This window comes from Brachyistius frenatus, unplaced genomic scaffold (assembly GCF_029030835.1).
Source record: "Brachyistius frenatus isolate BFR_SWC_R1_liver_20210118 unplaced genomic scaffold, ASM2903083v1 Contig_346, whole genome shotgun sequence".
NCBI classification, from domain to species: Eukaryota; Metazoa; Chordata; class Actinopteri; family Embiotocidae; genus Brachyistius; species Brachyistius frenatus.
The window spans coordinates 261,451-281,198 of NW_027210945.1; the positions used below are offsets into that span (position 1 = coordinate 261,451).

Here is a 19,748-nt window from a genome sequence, read left to right on the forward strand (position 1 = left end):
TATTTTTTCTTTTCGGTAATTAAACATCTTTAGAAGGGATGCTTACATCTGAGTGGCTCAATTAGAGAAAAAAAAACAATGAGTCATATACAAGCTTAATGTTAGAAATGCACAGGCAGAAAGTATATGCCGGCCAACATGGAGGAATATGTTTGAATGTATTGAGCACTCCCACACAGCTGTGACTGTTTTCAAAATCCTACTCACATAGCAACCGCTATCTATTATGCTCACTGCAGATTCAGCTAAGTAGGTATTTTTCTATCGCTCTTCATAGATAATTTCTCTTGTATTGGGTTCAAACATCAAAAATGAAAGATATCATCTAGAACAGAAGCACTGCTTTAATCCACTTTTTTTTTTGCTCCCTCTCTCCCTCTCTCTCTCACACACACACACACACACAAACACACACACATAAACACACACACAGACAGAGTTTAGCTTCTGCTAACGTTTCCTCACCTTGAAAATAAGATTAAAATGTTATCGGTTGTGCCACCTGCACAGTGTTGCTCTGACTCTTAACTGCAGATACAACACATCAAGCTTAATCCTGAGCATAAGATATGTAACGCACAAACACACACACACACACACACACACACACACACACACACACAGAGAACACAGATTTGACTAAAACAGTGCTCACAGACACTTGTTACCACAAACTGTTGCTCTTAACAAAGTGTTTTTTATGTAGGAGGTCCATCTCCTTACCATTATTGCAACAGAAGCCACACAAGATAAGAAATCATCTAAAAAAGAAAAAAAAAAGTCTGCTAAATTCCTGAAATCTGCAATAGGTTAAATAAAGTGAAAGGCTGACACCAAGTGGTCAGTCAAGGTACGACAGGATTATGGAAAAACAACATCAATGTATTTTTAGAGGGTTTTTTTTGTTTTTTTTTAACGTGGCTAACAGAGTTGTATTTAATGAATAATTGATTATGAATTCAGTCGTCAGTCATGACACTTATTATTCAAGTGCTTAAAAGCTGCGATCTTCAGGACTTCAGTACGGATATCTGAGCAGAAACAAAGCATACCTCAGTGTTTCCCACATGTAGAGGTAGATTAATGGCTGCCCGAGTGTACTTGGCGACCAATTCTTTATTTTATTGTAATTTTTTGGGGAGAAAAACAGCACCATCCGTAACGGTTTAACGAGTGCACAAGCTCTCCCGTCGCTCCCGTCTGTCTGTTCTGCTTTCCCCGAGAAGTTTGGACGTTTGGGGTCAACGTCTGTCCAACGATTCATACATCTTTGTTGACTTTTATTGCACTTACAGTGATGCGATGAGTGTAGTTGTGGTAAATTTGCGTAACGTTTATGTTCAACTTTAACTGTCCCGTGCGTGTGTGTGTGTGTGTGTGTGTGCGTGTGCATGTGTGTGTGTGTCATGCACATTAGTCACATGAGGCGTCAGCCACCAACACAAATCAATTCTTCATCTGTGGGAAACACTGTATGCAAGTTTTAACAACGTAAGCCATCAATTGCTGCAAAATAAAATAGAGTTTTTCAAGTGCTTTAAATCTGAGACTGTCAGCGGCACAAAGAAGCACCTTTAGTAGATGTACATTGACCGGGCACGGGTTCCCAAAAGACTCATGTTTCAGCTTGATTCATGGCTCTCGCTCAATAGTGGACCATTTTCCAAAATATATGAATCAATTCAGTCATTTAGACCCAACATGACGGGAAAATAAGGTACAGGTTGAAAAACACTTGCAAAAACAACAACAAACACACACAACAAATCTGTCTCTTTTTTTTGTTGTTTTTATCGTGTGCTGTCCGTCATCAAACATCCAGATGGATTCTCTGGTGGCGTTTCAGGTTACATTTCTGGGTGAAGCGTTTGCCACAGGCCAGGCAGCAGTACGGTCTCTCTCCGGTGTGGACCCGCCGGTGGGCCTTCAGGTTGCTCAGCTTGGTGAAGCTGCGGCCGCAGAGCGAGCAGCAGAACGGCCGCTCGCCCGTGTGAGTCTGCAGGTGAGCCTTCAGGTTGCTCGGGTGCGGAAAGCACTTCCCGCACTGGCCGCAGCGCAGGAGGCTCCGGGGCGTTCCGGCGGGGGGGTGAGAGTCCGGACGGGGCGCGTTGCTGCTGGCGTGATAGGAGTTCGCGCTCTGAAGCTGGGATTTGATGCTGAGCCAGGGGGCGCCGGCTCGGTTAAAGGTCTGTTTGTCCGACAGGTGAACTCGCTGGACTGAGATTGCAGGAGGAGGAGCGGCGGATTTGGACGTGGAAGGAATTCTGTTGAGGTTATTTAAGTTTGCAACCTGAGAGCGAGCAACCGGCGGCGACGCGCCGGTGCTGCCGGAGAGCGTGTCGGGGGGCTTTTTCATCGGCCGGTGGAGGTACTGTATAGCAGCTTGCAATCTGAGACCGGTACCCACTTTGGAATGCAGCTTCATAACCTCTTGCACGGTGGCTTTATCGTACACGTGGCTCGGTTTGTGTGCCTCTGAACTCGCCCTGTGTTGCCTTCCTGAACACGAGAAAGACGCCGCCCTGGACTTCCTTTTCTTTTCTACGTGCTCGCTTTCCTCGCTGCCGTCAGAATCGACGATAACTTCCTCCTTGATGGCCACGCCCGACGCATCGCTGCGTTGTGTTCTCGCATCCGGGGACGACGGGGAAGAAATCTGATCTCTGCCCGGCGTCGCCTGAACACCCGCTCCGGCGGTGTCGGACGACTCGTTTTCTGCGCGCTTCAGAGGACCTTTCGTTTGTACCGGATCGTGTTCATCTTCGGCTCCGAGTCGGTGATTCTGCAGCAACGCGGCCGTCGCGGCCGTCAGGCCGGCCCAACCGTCGTCCGCTTCCAAACATGAAACGTGCAGTCGATCTGAAGCTGCGTGAGTTTCCTGCTGGTCTTCAGAAAACCCATACACAGCCAAGATCTGTGGGTCCTGCTTAATGACGTTCCTCAGTGTTTCCTGAGTGTTTTCTTGAGTCTGGTTTGGTTGTGCCTCCTCCATCTCGCTGATGTTGTCTGATATGGGTCCTCCTTCATCTAGAGAAATACACCAGAATGAAACAGGGCTTATGGAAACCAAATGGTACCGAATACCAATATTCCACCTCCTTAAATATTTCTGAACAATAAAATAAATGTGCATGCTTTGCACTAATGACAAATCTATTAAAAGGGAGTTTATTGTGACAAAGGTTTTTTCTCAACAATTGAATTCAAAGTTTAGAGAACCATATAAATCCCACCTTTTGTACTTCCTCAACTTGATATGATTTACATATTTTAGTTATAAACAAACAGCTTACTTTACAGTATTTGCCGTGTCACAGTATTGTAGTTGTATTATTTTTGGTGCCGACGGTGGTCGTAGTGCCAAATGTTGCTGATGGATGGATAATTTCACAATACTTACCGCTCCACCCTCCCAAATGCACAGAACAAGTCGGCTTATTGTCTTCTTCCTCCTTCATATCTATAGCTGCTATTGTGTCCCCTTCTTCTGTTGCCTAAACAAGGCACACAGCACGTAAATGACTGAGGATATAAAGGCGCATCGCGTGTCCGAGATCGATCTAATTGATCACGAGTGTGCAAAACAGATTTATTTCTGCTCCGACGGTCACACGACTCACCTGCGACCCCCTCTCGGGGCTCCGGGTCGCTGCAGGGTTATCCGCCTCCTGGGGTGACTCGGACACGTCTTCCCGTCTGCAGCTCGATGTCCACCTTTCAGCACAAACACCCTGGATTTTCACACCACAGCCTGTAAACATGTCTGGGCGGGGAAAAAATAAAAAAAAATACAAGAGAAACATGAATATTTTGTATTTGTATTTTATTAACTGGTGATGGATGTGTGTTCTTACCATCCTCTTCCTCCTCTGCAGCATCCGAGGACGCATCCACATCGTCACTGAATCTCCTCTCGGGCCACCGCAGCTGCATCCTCAGGGACTCCACCTCCTGGTTCCTGCGCTTCACCTCCACCAAGAAGACGTCCTCCACCAGCCTGGTGACCTCGAACATCGCCGTCTTCACCACCGTCTCCATCACGTCGGACAGCTGGGTCTGAAAGGTGACGACGAGGGTGTCCAGGTCCGACATGGTCCGGTTCACCGTTGACACGCCGGGACTCCCGTGTGTTTGCGTGGAGGAAAACTAAAAGTTAAAAAATAAATAAATAAATAAATTAAAAAAAAGACGAGGTATCCCGGATTTAAGGTTTTTTCTTGGACATTTCTGCTACACGTTTTTGGTAAAACATGGATCTGTTCAACAATTCAGCCACTTGTTGTCAAGATAACGAGCGGTAAAGCAGATGTGCATTGAATTACAAACGTTAAAAAAAGGGGGGGAAGACGTTTAGTGACAATAAACGTCAACCGGAACTGTCAGCTCGCCCGCTAACGAGCTTCCTTAGCTTAACGCTAGCATCTGTACGCTAACTGCCGCTAAAGGCAAAACAAACCGCACCACGGAAGCTACGAAGCGTTTCCAAACGCAGCGTGTCGACGGAAGTCTTCGGTTTTGATCGTATCGGCTGTTTTAGCCAATTAAAATAACGTGCACTAATCGTTAAAAAAACAACAACAACAACCTCGGGCTAGGTGTTCAACGCTCGCTTGTGATCCTTGTTTTTGCTCGTGACGTCATACGTGACGCAGTACGGTGGCCTCGGCTGGAAAACAAGGAATAACGAAACGCGTTTAAAAAGAAAGAACGAAATTAATAAATAAAAAAGAAAGAAAGAAAGCCCAGGCTCCGCCAAAATAATACCAACAAAAAAAAATGAGTTTAAAGATACTAACATTGTTCAGGATTAAAATCTATTTCACCTGTATGAAAATAAATTACCTGGTTAGTAATACTGTTATTATTGGGAGGAAAAAAAAGCATATTCACAAATCAAAGTACTCTATACGAAGGCAAAACCCAGGTTATATGCCTTTTACAATAACTATATTTTATGTGTAAAAGCCCTTAAAGTTACGAAATATAGGAATGCAATGAAGTTTGTTCGCATTATACCACAAAATGATTTGCCTTATTTAGCTTCCCAGTGTGTGTATGTTGAGTAGTTTGTAAGAGGCCAAATATTGTAACATATTGAAGCGATGTACCGTCATTGCACCGTATCAGGAGACCTCTGCTTGAAGGCAATAACCCGAATGGTACAGATTCAAACCTAGAACCTAAACCTCTACTGATGTGAGGCAATGGACACATCACATATGTTGCTGTAATTAAAAAAATATATTTATTTATTTTCAAATCCTCTTAATCTCCCTGTCTTCCTCTTTCAGTACAAAGGCTGTGACGTCTAATCGATTCCCTCTCTGACTTCTTTCTCTCCCGTCAACCAGGTCTGATCAACCTTCTACTGACAAAAAGAAACGACTCATATATCACCTGTGTACAATTTCTTTAAAGAACCTTACAACCATTTCCCTTTTATTTTTTTTTATCTTTCACTCTTGATCGTGCTTCCTTAATGTGTCAATCACCTAACCTGCAGGGAATCTCTTCTCACTTCACTTTGTCTTTTTACCCTTTATCTTTGAAAGACAAGTCAGATTTCTTGTAGGAAGTCATTTTTATTTGGTCTGAATTAGAATGAAAACGTATTTTATTAAAACAGAGTTGTACGAAAGGTTTGTTCTTGCATGAGGGGTTTTAAAACACAGACATTTACAAATACACCTCTTTGTTGCAACGGATTCACTTTATAGAATATAATTTTAGACTTCAAAAGCCCAACACACTCATGTAGACCTACAATGGTGTTGGATCTTATTTATTTTTCCAGAGTGTGTGTGATTGACATTTACAATCAATCTATGTGTGGCGGTCTCAAAAGGAAGTGATTGGAGAAGCTGATGTCACGTTTATGTCAGTTTCAGATGACACAATATTCTTGTCAGGTGTTGCTGTGAACTGGCCAGAAGACACAACAACCTACACATCAGTCCCCGACCAATCACAGAGCCTCTTTCTTTCCTTGTCTGTGATGTCATTGGGACGGATGGTGTTAGGGACCGTCATGTGGAAAAAAGAAAGTAAATAAACATTTATTCAAAGCAAATTTTATTTAAAATCAGTTACGTAATCACAAGGATAATGTTGGTCAGTTTTTAAAATTGTATTAAAAGCCAGTATTTGTTTCAGTACCAAAAATATGCAGTATTAATTAAGTACAAATTTGAAAATGAAACATGAGGAAAAAAACAAAAAACATTTGGTGCCATTTTTGTTTGATATTTTTCAATAAAAAGCTTTTAACTAACCATTGAGGAGGAGATACAAAAAAAACATACAAGACCAGAGGACACTCGTGGCTTATAAATACAAACATTCATTTTCTAAACCTCCTGAACCGTATTAAAATCATCGAAGCTCTTTCTCCCCCCCCACGGTGTTAAAGATCGGTCGTGTGTTTGCGTTGATGCGATTTCAGATGGTCGAGACGTTTGAAGCTGAGTCCGCAAACGGTGCAGCAGTACGGCCTTTCCCCGGTGTGGGTGCGCTGGTGGACCTTCAGTATGTCCGCCCGCGTGAAGCTCTTATCGCACATGTTGCACCGATGCGGTTTCTCCTGCGTGTGAATTCTCCGGTGCAGCTTCAGATTCCAGAGGCGGCTGAACTTGTTCCCGCACACGGTGCAGCAGTATGGTTTGTCCCCCGTTTGACCGCACTTGTGCGTCTTGAGGTCCCCGAAGGAAGGGAAACCTTTGCCGCAGTGGCTGCAGAGGTGGAGGCCCTGCCCCGAGTGAATCCTCTGGTGGACTTTGAGGTTACAGGCTTGAGTGAAGGTCTTCCCGCACTGGTTGCAGGTGTACAGGGGCCCTTGTCCGCTGCCCTTGTGTGTCTGTTTGTGGACCTTGAGGGAAGCAGAATCAGGGTAGGACATGGAACACAGGTTACAGGTATGTCTCCTCCCTCCTCTCCCTGCCGCCTGATGCTGAAACTTCTCTCCAATTAAGGTCTCATTATACATATCTGAGGACCTGTACATGCCCTCCGTGTTTTCCACAGACGGGTCAGGGCAAACGCCCTGGCCCCTGAAGCTCAATCTGCTGCCCGTATCACCGGATACTTGTTCGGGGTACAAGACGTTTGGGTCCTGCAGATACCCTTCCTCGTTAATCAGTAAACAGCTGAGCTCTCCGCTTACGTCGATGTTCGTCCTCGCGGCTGAACCCGCGGGCGAACTCACCGCGCCCCGTCTATTCCGCGTTTGGTAGACTTGATGCCCCGCTCCTTCTGGTGCTTCCACGTCCTCGTTATAGTGTCCCACGTAACCCAGATCCTCACCCAGGTGTGACGGGGAACCTTGTAAGCCGTCGAAGTTACTCATGTCGATCATACCGGCGTCCCCGTAGCCCGTCTTGTCAAAGGCACCCAAGTCTCCCATGCTGTACTTGTTTTGGAAAAGGGTGTCAGACGGGTCGCCCGAGTGTCCTTCTTGGCTTGATTCTGGTCTCTGGTCGAAGCCAGCCTCCCAGCTCATGTGGCACTTTGGGATCTTCTGGTCACTGAAACGTTTACTGGGCCCGGGCAGACCTGACGCCTCCGTTTCTGAGACACGGGAGGGGAAAAAGATTGTCAAGCAGTTATACACATTTTAATACTGAAGCTACAAAAAACTGTATTAACACTTGAAAAAGTGGCTTCCATCCAAAGTTTGTTTTATGTATTGTGTTTTTCAATTTTCTAACTTATCGGTAGTACAATGATAGTTTGTCTCCGTATTCATGTATGGCTGAATATGAACCAGATATTGATCATATTTTATTTGAGGAGACTCACCATCCAAAGGGACTCCCCACTGTTGTGACTCGTTGGTTTCTGTTGCGATCTGCAGAACTTCCTGTTTGAGCAGTCCGTCAAACTTATTCCCTTGTACACCTGGTGACTGGAGGACAAAGCAGGGAGACGACATTGACGCGCTCACTCGCCTCAAGAGGAACTATAAGCCTGGTATTCAATTAAGAGGTCATTTCAAGGTTGTTCAATTAATCATTTCAAGAATCTTTGACAAAATAAGAGAAAAATATTACAGCGATTGCACATTTTAAACATTGTTTATGAGGCTTTTTACTGCACAGTGTAATAAACAATCCTACATGCTGCATTACCTTCTGGGAAATGTGGACCTGCGGTTTTGTCTCTTCCGGTTCATGACTCGATGTCTCTTCATCAGTGTCCTGGGAACTTTGTATCTCTTCTTCCAGCACTCTCTCCTGTTTCAGGCTTTTTTCTGAAGCTGAAAAAAAAAAAATTCAAATTGCATGTCAAAGATTTAGAAATCCTCAAATGGGTCACACTGTGTCCAATTGGATTTTACGATCATTTCAACAGCTATAATCAATATTTTCAAAGGAAAAGAATGAATCAGATTACTATTACGTGAAAAAGGCGTGATAAACCCACACAGTAACTAACTAGCTCTGGAGGGCTTTGCGGGCAACAGCCGTGTCAAGACAAATTTTGCCATCGGCTGGTGGACTCAGGAGGATTCGGCAGAGCTTATATTTGGCCCTGAACCATCCCTTAGTTATGCTGTTATTGGCCTGTAGGCTGCTGGGGGACCTTGTGATGCACTGAGCTTCTTTCCTCTCACTCTTTCACTCTCTATACACTCATATCTCACCATTACATCTCATTAACTTCATGCTTTCTCTCTCCCGTAGTTTCTGCTTATTGTCTGTTGCCTCTCCAGCGTAGTTTCTTTTTGCGGACGTCTCCGGCCGTGGAGCTGCACGTCTCTGCTCTGTGATCGTCGGCCACCACCAACAGCTCATGTCTTGGATCTCTATGCTGACCTTTTCTCTCTCTGCTCTCCTCTCACCTCCAACCGGTCGAGGCAGATGTTCTCCGCCTCTGAGCCTGCTGCTGTCTGAGGGTTTTCTTCCTGTTAAGAGGGAGTTTTTCCTTCCCTCTGTTGGAGGTTTTTTTTTTTCTCCCTCCTAGCTTATGTGGGAATTGTTGAATTGTTGGGTTTCTCTGTATAATGTTGTAAAGTTCTTTTGTAATGACTTCAATGTGTTAAGTGCCATGAAATAACCTGTGTTGTGACTTGGCGCTATCTAAAAAATAAAACAAAACTGGGGAGGCTGTGGCTCAGCCGGTAGAGCGGGGTTTGCACACTAATCGCGAAGGTTCGATCCCCCGGCTCCTCCTGCCCACACGCCTGAGTGTCCTTGAGCAAGACGCTGAACCCTAAGTTGGTCCCGGCGTTGTCCCCGTCGGTGCGTGAATGTGCTCCTGATGGGTGATCCGTCTCGTTAAGTGTGTGAATGGGGAAAAAAACCATTGTTAAAGCGCTTTGACACCGAAAGGCCATGAAGCGCAGACCATTTACCGTATTTACTGAAGACTCCAGCACCCTATCAGCTCATGCAGAGGCAGCATCACCGCAAATCCAGATGTGCACACCAGAGCAGACTCACCTGTCGCGCCGGGGTTGTCCTCTCCGGACACGTCGACTCTCCGGCAGTCGGCGCATCTCCCTCTCCCGTCTCCCTCCCTCTCTTTGCGGCGACTCTCCGACCACTTCAGTCGCCTCTTCAGGGACTCCACCTGCTCCCTGCACTGCGTCACCTCCTCCAAAAAGCTGTCCTCCACCAGCCGGGTGATCTCGTACATGGCGGCTTTGAAGACCGTTTCCATGACACCGGAGAGCTGGGACTGAAACGTTACTATCGTCGCGGCCATCGTAGCAGCAATGTTTTACCAACCATGAACCGAGTCGACCGTCTCAGGGAGCCGGAGAGGAGGAAAGCGTGCCACTTCAAAGCCAGCTGTTTGTTTGTTTGTTTGTTTGTTTGTTTGTGTGGTCACAGCTAACGTCGGCGGAAATACAAAACACTTTAAAAAAAAAACTTAAAAAAAAACAACACCTCTTAAAACCTGACACTTCAAACTTTAATGTAAATTGACGTAACACATGTTGTGGACGTGTGTCGGTTTACCGTCGACTTGCGTCCGTCATCCCGAAACTCGCCCGTTAAATCAAACTGCACTTGAAAGGCGCTAGCGTTAGCCAACTAGCTCGCCGCAGCAGTTTCCAGTCACAGTTGGACGTGAAACGATTTCCGCCGTTTAGTTGACGAGGAACTTACAGGAAACGTAAGTGACCGTCTGGTCTTTTATAGTGAGTGAACGAAGGCTTTGGCGAGCGGAAGCGATTTGAATTAGCTGAGCTTGTACTTTGACGTTACAAATGTGTTTACGGCTGCGCTCCGGTATTTCCTCCAGATTCCGTAAACAACCGCACTTCCGATAAATTCAAAATACGGGTCGGGAGTTGGGACAATCTCACGTCGCATCGACGTGGTGAAGAATGACGCTTTGCGGTCAGCAGCGGTACACACACAAGCGCGCGCGCAGCTTCTTCTTCTTCTTCGTCTTCTTTTTTTGCGGATGGCATCCATGAAAGGTGCGTTACCGCCACCTACTGTATAGGAGTGTGGACCAGAGTTACTTATCCCCTTACAAACAAACACAAATTCATTCATTAATAAAAAAATAAAGGTTGTACCAATTCAGTGAAGTAAATTTATTTTACTCATCCCGTTTCTTTCAAGTATTGCACTACTACTCCCAGTCCCTAAAGTTAATGCATCTTTTAGAGTAAGTTCCAGTTTCCTCTTTAACCCTGTCTCGCTCTAGTGGGAATTTCTGTGCAACGCCAACTGATATGATCTACAGATTCTGGTATTTTGCAGTAGTCACATAGTCCTATTGGGTGTTTATTTATTAATTGCGTTGTTTTTGTTAAGCCTTGTGTGTCCAACCCTAAGTCTGGTTAATGTGTTTTATTCCTCGGTGATTCTTTTGGGTGTCTTTCCCTTTGCCAACTTCTCTCTGAATAACATAAAGGATACACACAGCATCGGTGGCGGTGGTGGAAGAAGCATTCAGATTCTTTTTTAACTAAAAAAAAAAATGCCAGACCAGCAATGTAAAAAAAATACTCCAATACAAGTAAAAATCCTGCGTGAAAAACCTCAAGTGCAGTTGTATTCAAATGTAATGTAGCGAGTTAAAGCGTGATGCGAAAAAAGAAGAAGCTGGTTTGGTCTTTTTGACTGATATCATATGGCATTAAATTATTAATATTCAAGTATCGGTATGTAAGCAGCATGTTAATGTTGCAGCCGCTGGAGGTGGAGCTTGTTTGAACTCCGTTATGTATGTTGGGAAGGTTATTGTTGAAATGTTATTACAGATTACTAGTTTTCCCTGTTAAATATGTCATACATAAGGAAAGTATTTAAATTACTTCCTTAAAGTAATGTAACTAATTACATTTGATTACTTAAACAAAATATTTATAAAGCTAGAAAGTCCGAGAAAAGCAATTTAAACTACAGGCCATGTAATCTTCACAACAGTACTCTACACCATCGGACTTTTATTAGTAGTTCTTCAATATAACCTGAATTAAGATTAGAAAGCACAACTGCCAAAACACATTACAAGTATTCAGATCAAAACTGATTCATCAAACCCTGTTTACATTCTGATAAAAGCCAGTGCAAATTCAAACAAGTGAATCAATCAAAGAGACCAAAGTTATTTCTGCGCAATAATTATTATTATTTTTTTTTTTTAAATAACCACAATTAATTTTTTACTTGTGAAGGTTAGGTTAGGTAGTTACTTTATTAATCCCCGAGGGGACATTTTTTTCGCTACAGCAGCATACAGAAGCAATAAGATAACAATAGAATAGAAAAGCAATAAAATAGCAGTAAAAATATAAAATATAAATATAAAATGCACAGTATATACAGTACAGTATATATCTATATATACTGCCATTTGTGAAATATTCCTGTGGGTCCCAACCAAGCAGGAACCTACCATTTTATTTTTATTTTATGTCTTTTTTTTTTTTCTATTTGAAAACTGAAAAAAAAACCAACAACAACAAAAAAAAGGTTTTCAACGAGTTCACGCTGTGACAGGGTGACGCCTGAAGGTGGCAGTAACGCAGCAGCAACGCGGAAGCCAACTGCCGTGAATCCTTTACAGAAGAAGAACCATTTCACCGCCCTGCTGATGTGCGTCACACAAAGCGCAGAACGCGGCTCTCCATGTGAGGGAGGCCATGTTAAACCAGCTTCCGATGTCGTGTTTAAAACAAAAAATAAAAAAAACAAAACAACGGACGTGCTTTCCCTAAAGCGGAACCCTTATTTAACAACCCTGACAAACGGTGAACCGCACCGGAAAACAAAACAACAAAAAAACAAACAAAAAAAATGTCGGCGGACGATTTTCAGACGAAGTACTCCTCTGTCATGGAGAGCATGCTGAAGGGTGCCGTTGCAGAAACCACGAAACTTTTCGAAACTATGGTTGACGAGCTGAAGGCAGAAATATCCAGAATCAAGGAGGAGAACGAGGATCTCAAAACGAGATGCAGCCGGTTTGAAACCGGACAACCGGCTGTTTACTCGCGAGGAAGGAGCCCTCTTCCCGGCCATGAGAAGCGGGACAGAGCCGTTCAGTGTGGTGAGTTATTACTACTATTATTTATTTATTTTATTTTACGCCTGTTAAAAAATGATGTGTGTATTAATGTTATTAAGTACACAGCGACTGTCGGTTGGTGAGCTCGTGGTTATGTCGAGCGTGGGACCCAAAACGGAAGGGAAACCATACTGTGGTGTCCCGGTTAAAGGTGCACTATGTACGAATTATGCAACGCCCTGTAATACCAATTTAGCACATAAGGAGGCGATATTGAGTCACTACAGCGTCCGGTCTGCTCTCAAGGAGTTTGGCTAAGTTTCCATGGAAACACATTGGGGTATGACTTGACCTCGGTAGAAGCGAATGTAACGTATGCAATGTTTACTACTCCAGGAAGTAGGCCGACCCTTAGCAACGACCCTAGCAACAGAGACGAGAGCTGGTCCGTTTTTTTTTTTTTTTATTGCTTTCCAGAGATATTTTCTTAATAAATACAGCACGCAGAAATACGAAACTGCTCAGCTAGCTCAATCTTATTGTTAGTAATATATCCGCTGTAACAAAAATAGCGATGTTACTGCTCGGAGCGACAAAAAAGGACCGAAAGAGACCAGATTTCGCCAAAATGGGTCACAATGAATAGACCTGCAACGAGTAAAAGCAACATTATCCTGCATATTATATGAAATTAAATTCCAATTATATATTCCCATTGAGAAGGCGGAGTGATATTTCTGGTGATGAGCAGGGTGTGTTGTCATGGTGATTTGAGCACGGTCCAAATGTACAGTTGACCAATCAGATCTCTGCGTCGGAACTACTTGAACTATTTGCTATTAGACAGCAAATTGTATTTTCTTGACACCATTTGGAATATTTTGGGGGACAATATCTGTTGTTATTAGCTGTACTAAAGATCTGTTTTGCCCCTTTAAAGGTCAAAAGGCCTGGTTTGTTTACCACATAAAATTGCCCCGGATTGGTAGATGGAAAGATGACGAGTTAATTTAGCTAGTTATAGAATCTAGAATATATATATATATATATAGTATAATTTACATGCCGTAATATTGAGGGATACTCAAGCAATCAGCCTAATGAACTTCTCACCACACTTCAGTAATGTGCAGCCTGAGTTGCACATTTTCTTTTTGTTATTTTGTCAAATGTCAGAACCATATTCTCAAAAAGTTTTCCTGTTGTTTTGTGTATTTCTTTTTACAGATCTTATCCCTTTCAACATAATGGTGGTGGAGCAATGTCAACCAGTGGAGCAAAACCAAGAGCAGCAATTTGCTTATGAGGAGGGGGAGCACAGTTTGCAAGAGCACAACTACTTCACTCACGGAGAGGCAAATTCTGAGATAGCATATATAGTGGTCAAACAGGAGGTATGTGTGCATCTTAAGGTGTTTTTCGGGCCAAACAGTTCTAGGGACTTTCTTTTTATTTCTCTTTGTTGAATAGAAGTCACGCTGTATTTCACCCGATGTGTACCGGCTTATTATGAAACCAGCACATTTGTTGTCGGCCCATTTCTCAGTATTGTGGTTCTCCAACTTTATTCTGCTGTTATAAAAGGCTTCGTTCGATGCTTTAGTTTACCTGCTTACTGATGTGTTTTAAACATGGCGGTTGTCTGTGCTCCTGTGTCTGTCATGACAGTTCCCCCAAAACGTAATAAGTTCCCCCGTTGCGGACGTTCTTAGAACAGTGATTTAGTACCTCCGTTGCAAAAACACCTTTAGCACCACAAAAAAATTATTTTCCCGCTTTTCAAAACTGAAATTTGTGTCACCTTTCTGTAGGAATTAGACCTCGAGTATCCTCTGCAGTGTGACTTGAAGCAAGAGGAAGTCGATCACGCTGCTGTCTCTGGACAAATCCTGAGTGATAATGGAGGTGAGTAATTTAAACTGGCTGTTTTCCAATTGAGAATTCGACAGATTTAATAAAGCCTACAACACGTGGTAAGGTTAACTACTCAACCATTCTCTTACCACCAAGGTTTTTTACCTTTCTTCTCATGTTTCCTCTGATGTCTTTGTCTCTGCTGTTCCCAGGTTTACCACAGGCCTCTGATAGTAGATCTGAAAATGAGGGGCCTCTTATTATCCAGCAATGTTCAACAAAAGAAACTACATCGAATCAAAATGATGAAGAGACCAGGATGGTCATGGAACCATCCTCTTTGGGAGTGGATAGCAGTTCACAGGGAGCCCAGAGCCAGTCATCCCAACCACAGAATACACTAGTAATTCTACCTGCTACAGTAAAGGACGACATCGAAGAAGAGTCGGCGGTTGGTCAGAAGGTCTCAGAAACGTGGACACCAGGAGAACTCAGAACATCTGAAGAACACCAGTTGGCCCCCCAACAAAGTCAAAGAGACAGTGAGACCTCTCTAGATAAACAAACCGATGTTACCGGACAACAATATGCAGATGTGCACCGCACAGAGGAACAGCCAGCAGAGTCCACACTCGTCATTAAAGAACCTAATTTGCCTGTACACCGTAGAAGAGGACGACCACCAAAGAAAAGGAAACAAAAAGAAATACTTCTGTCGTCATCAGCGGATGTTTCAAGATACAAGGAGGGGTTAAGTCCCCCTTCAGGAAGAAAGCAGCAGGGTCAGGTGTCTTCTGCTGTCGATAGAGTGAATATCGCTTCACCCAAGTCTCCACAGACGTCTCCAGATGAGCTCAAAGAGACTTCATCCATCATCGCTCCGACAGTCCAGGACAGATCAGACACCGCTTTGAAAGACGTGGAGAACAGAAAAGTTGGTTCTCTGCCCGTTTCAGTTGTATCTGTCAGTAGCAGCTGCCCCTCTGAAAAGCAAAAACCCTCTAAGTCCCAAAACCTTCCCATGGCAATAGAAGAAAAGGTAAATAAGGATCCATCCACTGAAGTTTCATCTGCATGTGACGCACTGAAGACTCCACCAGTGGAGTCATCACATACGACATCGGTTCAGCTTAAAGAACACCACACCTCTGTAACTCTACAGGATGCAATGCTGCTAGTTGAAGCTATGAATCAGTCGACAGTGGAAAATACATTATCTTGTTCACAAAGAATGGCGCATGCCCACACCCACAATGCTCCCTGTGTGGGTTCCTTAAAAACTGGGCACGGGATCCCAGCTGAGCCACAGACACCTTCGCTTCTTGTTAAAAGCCAAGTCACGGTGGAAAGACTTGGCGTTGCTCCTCAGATTACTGGCTCCACTTCATCCAATGAAGCACAGGCCCAAACAGCAGTTACCACACCGAAAGTACAGCACGCACTCCCTCCTTTCAATACTACTACATCGACAATGTCATCATTAGCTGCTGCATCCCAAACCACTGCACAGTCACTTCCCCATCCTCTGAAAGTATCGGTAACACCTAGTAAACAGAGTAGAACCCCAATTCATAAAGTAATTGTTGTGCCAAGACCAGCATCATCATCTGGGTCCTCTAAAATTGGAAAATTATCACAAGCCCAACTTTGTACTCTTGTGTCAACAGCTGCGAGGAATAATAGTTTACCTCCAGTTTCTACAGCTGCAGGGTTACATCTTGACACCAGGGAATCGCTCCCTGGTGTCCCTTCACAGTCAACCGCCACCTCAACAAACCAGCAGTCAGGGACTTCACCACACCCACAAATTATAATTCCAAGACCATTGTCAGCGGTGGCATCAGGGAAAAATCAGCCACTGTCAGTTGTTCCAACAGCAAAGCAGGAGTCAAGGTCATCAACAGAGTTGATTTCCTCGTCACAGGAATTAAGTGCTCCTGCTTTAGATGCAACAATATTTTCTCAAAAGAGGCATAATACAGCTGAAAACTTAGAACCTCCCAAAGAACCTGCCTCAGTTTCTGAAACCGTAATTGTTCCTACTGAAACCTGTTCCAGTTCAAAATTGTCCTTTAAGCTGGTGTCAAAATCGGTGTCTTCCGAGTTACCACGACGTGTGAAACAGAAACTCTCCCCAGCGGTCAGATTGACCAGACTGCCATTTCCAATATCACCCAAAGAATCCGTCTCGGTTGCAGGACTATTGTCAGAAAGATCTTCCAAAGAAACCATAGAGGAGAAGCCATCAAAACAAGCAATCTCAGGGACAGACATGCCAGTTTTATTGTCCAACATTTGTTCCAATTTAACAGAAACATCAATGGCCACTGAACCTACAACAGCCGGTGGAACGACTCCTAACTTGAGCAAGGAAATAATAAGCAACAAATTGCACGAGAAAGAAATGGCTGCCCTCTTCCAGTTAACCCCCATCATGCTGAAGGACACATCTGACCCTCGCTCAAAGATGACTAAGTCACAGTTCCTGGCACAGCTGGCAGTGTCACCAATAGATCCTGCACTACAAAAGGTAAAGATCCTTCAGTCCGTGGAAATAAACTTATTAATTCCACTATAGATAGTTATGTTTGTAATTCCCTCTGCAAACGTCTGCAAAGTGTAACGTGATTTCTTTGTCATGTATGTTTTGCTGAATGTATGTTTCTTCTGTCCCTTGTGTTACAGGCCAGCTCGAATGACTTTGCGGATGCTCGACCTGCTTTCACAAAGACCAGCACCTGTGAAGAGAAAAGCTTACCCAAGAACACCATTTTAATCCGCCTCCGAAGTCACATGAAAAGTCACTCACAGGTTCGAAGAAGTAAAACTACTGTAATATCTAAGAAACCTAGATTAGAGAATGACGGTCTCAATGACGAAAACACATCTAGCGAACCTATTCCTGTTATTTGTAAAAATCCAAATGTGGTTGAAGATACTATGTCCCTAAATAGGATTACTAATACTTCCTCGCCCATGAGTCCTAGGAGATCTGCATTGCATAAAAATGGTGCCAGACCCTGGAGGAGTGTTAGTAAACCAGCTTCTGTCAGATCTAGGAAGTCTGAGTCCACCCCTGTAAGTCCTGGGGGGCCTAGTGCAGGTCAATGTGGTGTAGGCCCCAAAAATAAACACACAGCTGTGAGTCCAAAAAGGTTTAGCTCCTCTAAAGAATATTCTGGCCATTCAAGGACTAAATTGACTTCTGTGAGTCCCAAGAGGCCTGGTTCTGGTAGAGATGGTGTAGGCTTCAAAAACAGAAAATCCTTATCTGTGAGTCCAAAGAGGTCTAGCTCAACTAAAGGAAGTGCTAGCCCTAAAAAGACGAAATTGACTTCCGTGAGTCCTAGATGGTGTACTTCAAGTAGACATAGTATAGGCTCCAGAAATATGACACCCAGTTCTTTGAGTCCCAGAAGGTCTGGCTCAACTGAAAACAGTCCTAGCTCTAAAACAACTAAAAATGGTTCCAGCCCCAAAAGTACAAAATCAACTTGTACAAGCCCTAACTGGTCAACCAGAGATGTTAGTCCTAAAAAGGCTGAATCGACTTCTGTTATTCCCAGGACAATTAGTTTAAGAACAAGTGAGACAAGCGATGAAATTTCTGACAGTCACAAGAGTTCCACTTTCACTAAAGATGACCCTAGGACGAAACAGATTAAAAGGGAATCCAATTCTTTCAGTCCTGGAAGGTACAGCACAACGGCATGTAGTTCTTCTAAGAAAAAAATGAACATTGAAGCTGTCTACGTAAGTGTTAAGGCACCTAAAATAGCTAGAAATGGCAGTAGTCCTGAAAGTACTGGGGAATCCACTCCTGCTAGAAAACCCTTCCAAAATGGTGCTGGTCCTAAAAAGAGCGTTAAAGCTATGAATGCCATGAGGTTGGCTAAAGCAGCAAAAGTTAATACAATAGCTAAAATAAAGATTTCTACTAAATCTAAACTGCAGACAAGACAGTCAGCAGAGAAGCAGGCCAGCTGTGAGGTTGTGAAAAAGTTTAGATCGACAGCTGTGTGGATTCCTCCTGTAATTCCAGCCGGTGAAAACGGGTTACCACTATTACCTGTAAAGACTGAAACTAGTGACCACAACCAAAACTATGATTACTCCGCCATACTTGTCAAAGGACCACCCATTATATCGCCTCTACAGCCCTTGGCAGTCATAGGTAGGCATCTGCTGAAGAACCAGTGTGGGGAATGCGGTCGCATCCTCAGCAGCAGTGCTGCACTGGAGAGCCACGTCAGTCTCCACACAGGACAGCGGCCTTTCTCATGCACACTCTGCGGGAAGAGTTTCCCAAACTCCAAGGTTTTTAAACGGCATGACCGGGTGCATCGTAATGGCCGGATCCACATCTGCCAGCAGTGCGGGAAGGGCTTCGTCTACAGTTTTGGCCTCACCAAACACATCCAGATGGTGCACAGCAGGATAAAACCATTTATTTGCCAGATCTGCAACAAGGGATTCTATACCAAACGAGATGTGGAAATCCACATACGTATCCACACTGGAGAGAAACCTTTCCCCTGCACCCTCTGTGAAAAGAAATTCACAAGGAGAGTAGAACTTAACGTGCATTTGCGGTGGCATAAAGGGGAGAAGAGACACTGGTGTCCGTACTGCTCCAAAGGATTTTTAGACTACAATAATCTGAAACGGCACAAGTATACCCACACAGGGGAGAAACCACATACCTGCCCACATTGCCCCAAGAAATTCTCACAGTCCGGTCACATGAAAAAGCATATGAGAAATGTGCATAAAGACGATTGAGAGATGGACATCCAAGATGCAACCGGGAACTGTGTTGTTTTTATAAAAGAAGATATAAAGTCTCAATTTAGATACTATGTGAGAATACATGGTGGGGCATCAGGTTTTTTTTTGTTTTTTTTTCTTCTTGACGTCTCATATTTGTACGAGAGAAAGTGCGAAAAGCAGTTTCTTTATGCCGAGTTCATTAAAGGATGATTGTTTTCATTGTACTTTTGTGAAGGCCTAGAATGTAGTCTGACACTTTGGGAAATACATTTATTGACCTTATTTATACATTTGGTATAAACCGGAAGGGTTTAATATTGAAAGCAGCTTATCTGAAGCTAATAAATCAACATGCATATGGTTTGTTAAAACAAAAACAACAACAAAAAAAAATTGAAAAATGATAAGTAATGGAAGACAGGGTTAAGTTCTGTAGCTATTTTTAGAAGAGCAATTTTTTTTTCCAATTTTGTCAAGACCTCTTGTTGTCTAGAAGTCCTTGCACTGAGTACAAGATTGAGAAATTGTTATGCTGGGTTTTTGCTCACCAAGAAATGACTGAAAAATAAATCTAGCTAAAAACAAAAATTATTAGTTTTACATTTCTGTTTATGTACAGCTTGAGTTGAGTTTGAACCAGAGATGCAAAATGTTGA

General features: G+C 43.6%; 3 protein-coding genes across 4 annotated transcripts; 1 reads left to right on the forward strand and 2 right to left on the reverse strand.

Moving 5' to 3' along the window:
* Positions 1–324: 324 nt before the first annotated feature.
* LOC138636029 (uncharacterized) lies at positions 325–4,630 on the reverse strand. The gene is made up of 5 exons (XM_069723824.1): positions 4,462–4,630; positions 3,855–4,146; positions 3,621–3,763; positions 3,315–3,494; positions 325–3,187 (listed from the first exon to the last, which is right to left on the reverse strand). The coding sequence occupies exons 2-5, from the start codon at positions 4,090–4,092 to the stop codon at positions 1,811–1,813; spliced, it is 1,938 nt and encodes a 645-aa protein (XP_069579925.1). The 5' UTR covers positions 4,093–4,146; positions 4,462–4,630; the 3' UTR covers positions 325–1,810.
* Positions 4,631–6,056: 1,426 nt separating this feature from the next.
* Positions 6,057–10,262, reverse strand: LOC138636027 (uncharacterized). Of its 2 annotated transcripts, XM_069723821.1 has the most exons (5): positions 9,960–10,262; positions 9,438–9,855; positions 8,124–8,251; positions 7,795–7,900; positions 6,057–7,563 (listed from the first exon to the last, which is right to left on the reverse strand). In XM_069723821.1, exons 2-5 carry the CDS (start codon positions 9,700–9,702, stop codon positions 6,404–6,406), a joined length of 1,659 nt encoding a protein of 552 aa, XP_069579922.1. In that variant the 5' UTR covers positions 9,703–9,855; positions 9,960–10,262; the 3' UTR covers positions 6,057–6,403. The 2 variants fall into 2 exon arrangements, with proteins under 2 accessions (XP_069579922.1, XP_069579921.1); XM_069723820.1 differs by having other exon boundaries at positions 9,438–10,262.
* A 1,781-nt stretch (positions 10,263–12,043) lies between these two features.
* Positions 12,044–19,505, forward strand: LOC138636028 (uncharacterized). The gene is made up of 5 exons (XM_069723823.1): positions 12,044–12,510; positions 13,696–13,862; positions 14,280–14,373; positions 14,535–16,852; positions 17,008–19,505. Exons 1-5 carry the CDS (start codon positions 12,258–12,260, stop codon positions 19,102–19,104), a joined length of 4,929 nt encoding a protein of 1,642 aa, XP_069579924.1. The 5' UTR covers positions 12,044–12,257; the 3' UTR covers positions 19,105–19,505.
* The last annotated feature ends 243 nt before the right edge of the window (positions 19,506–19,748 follow it).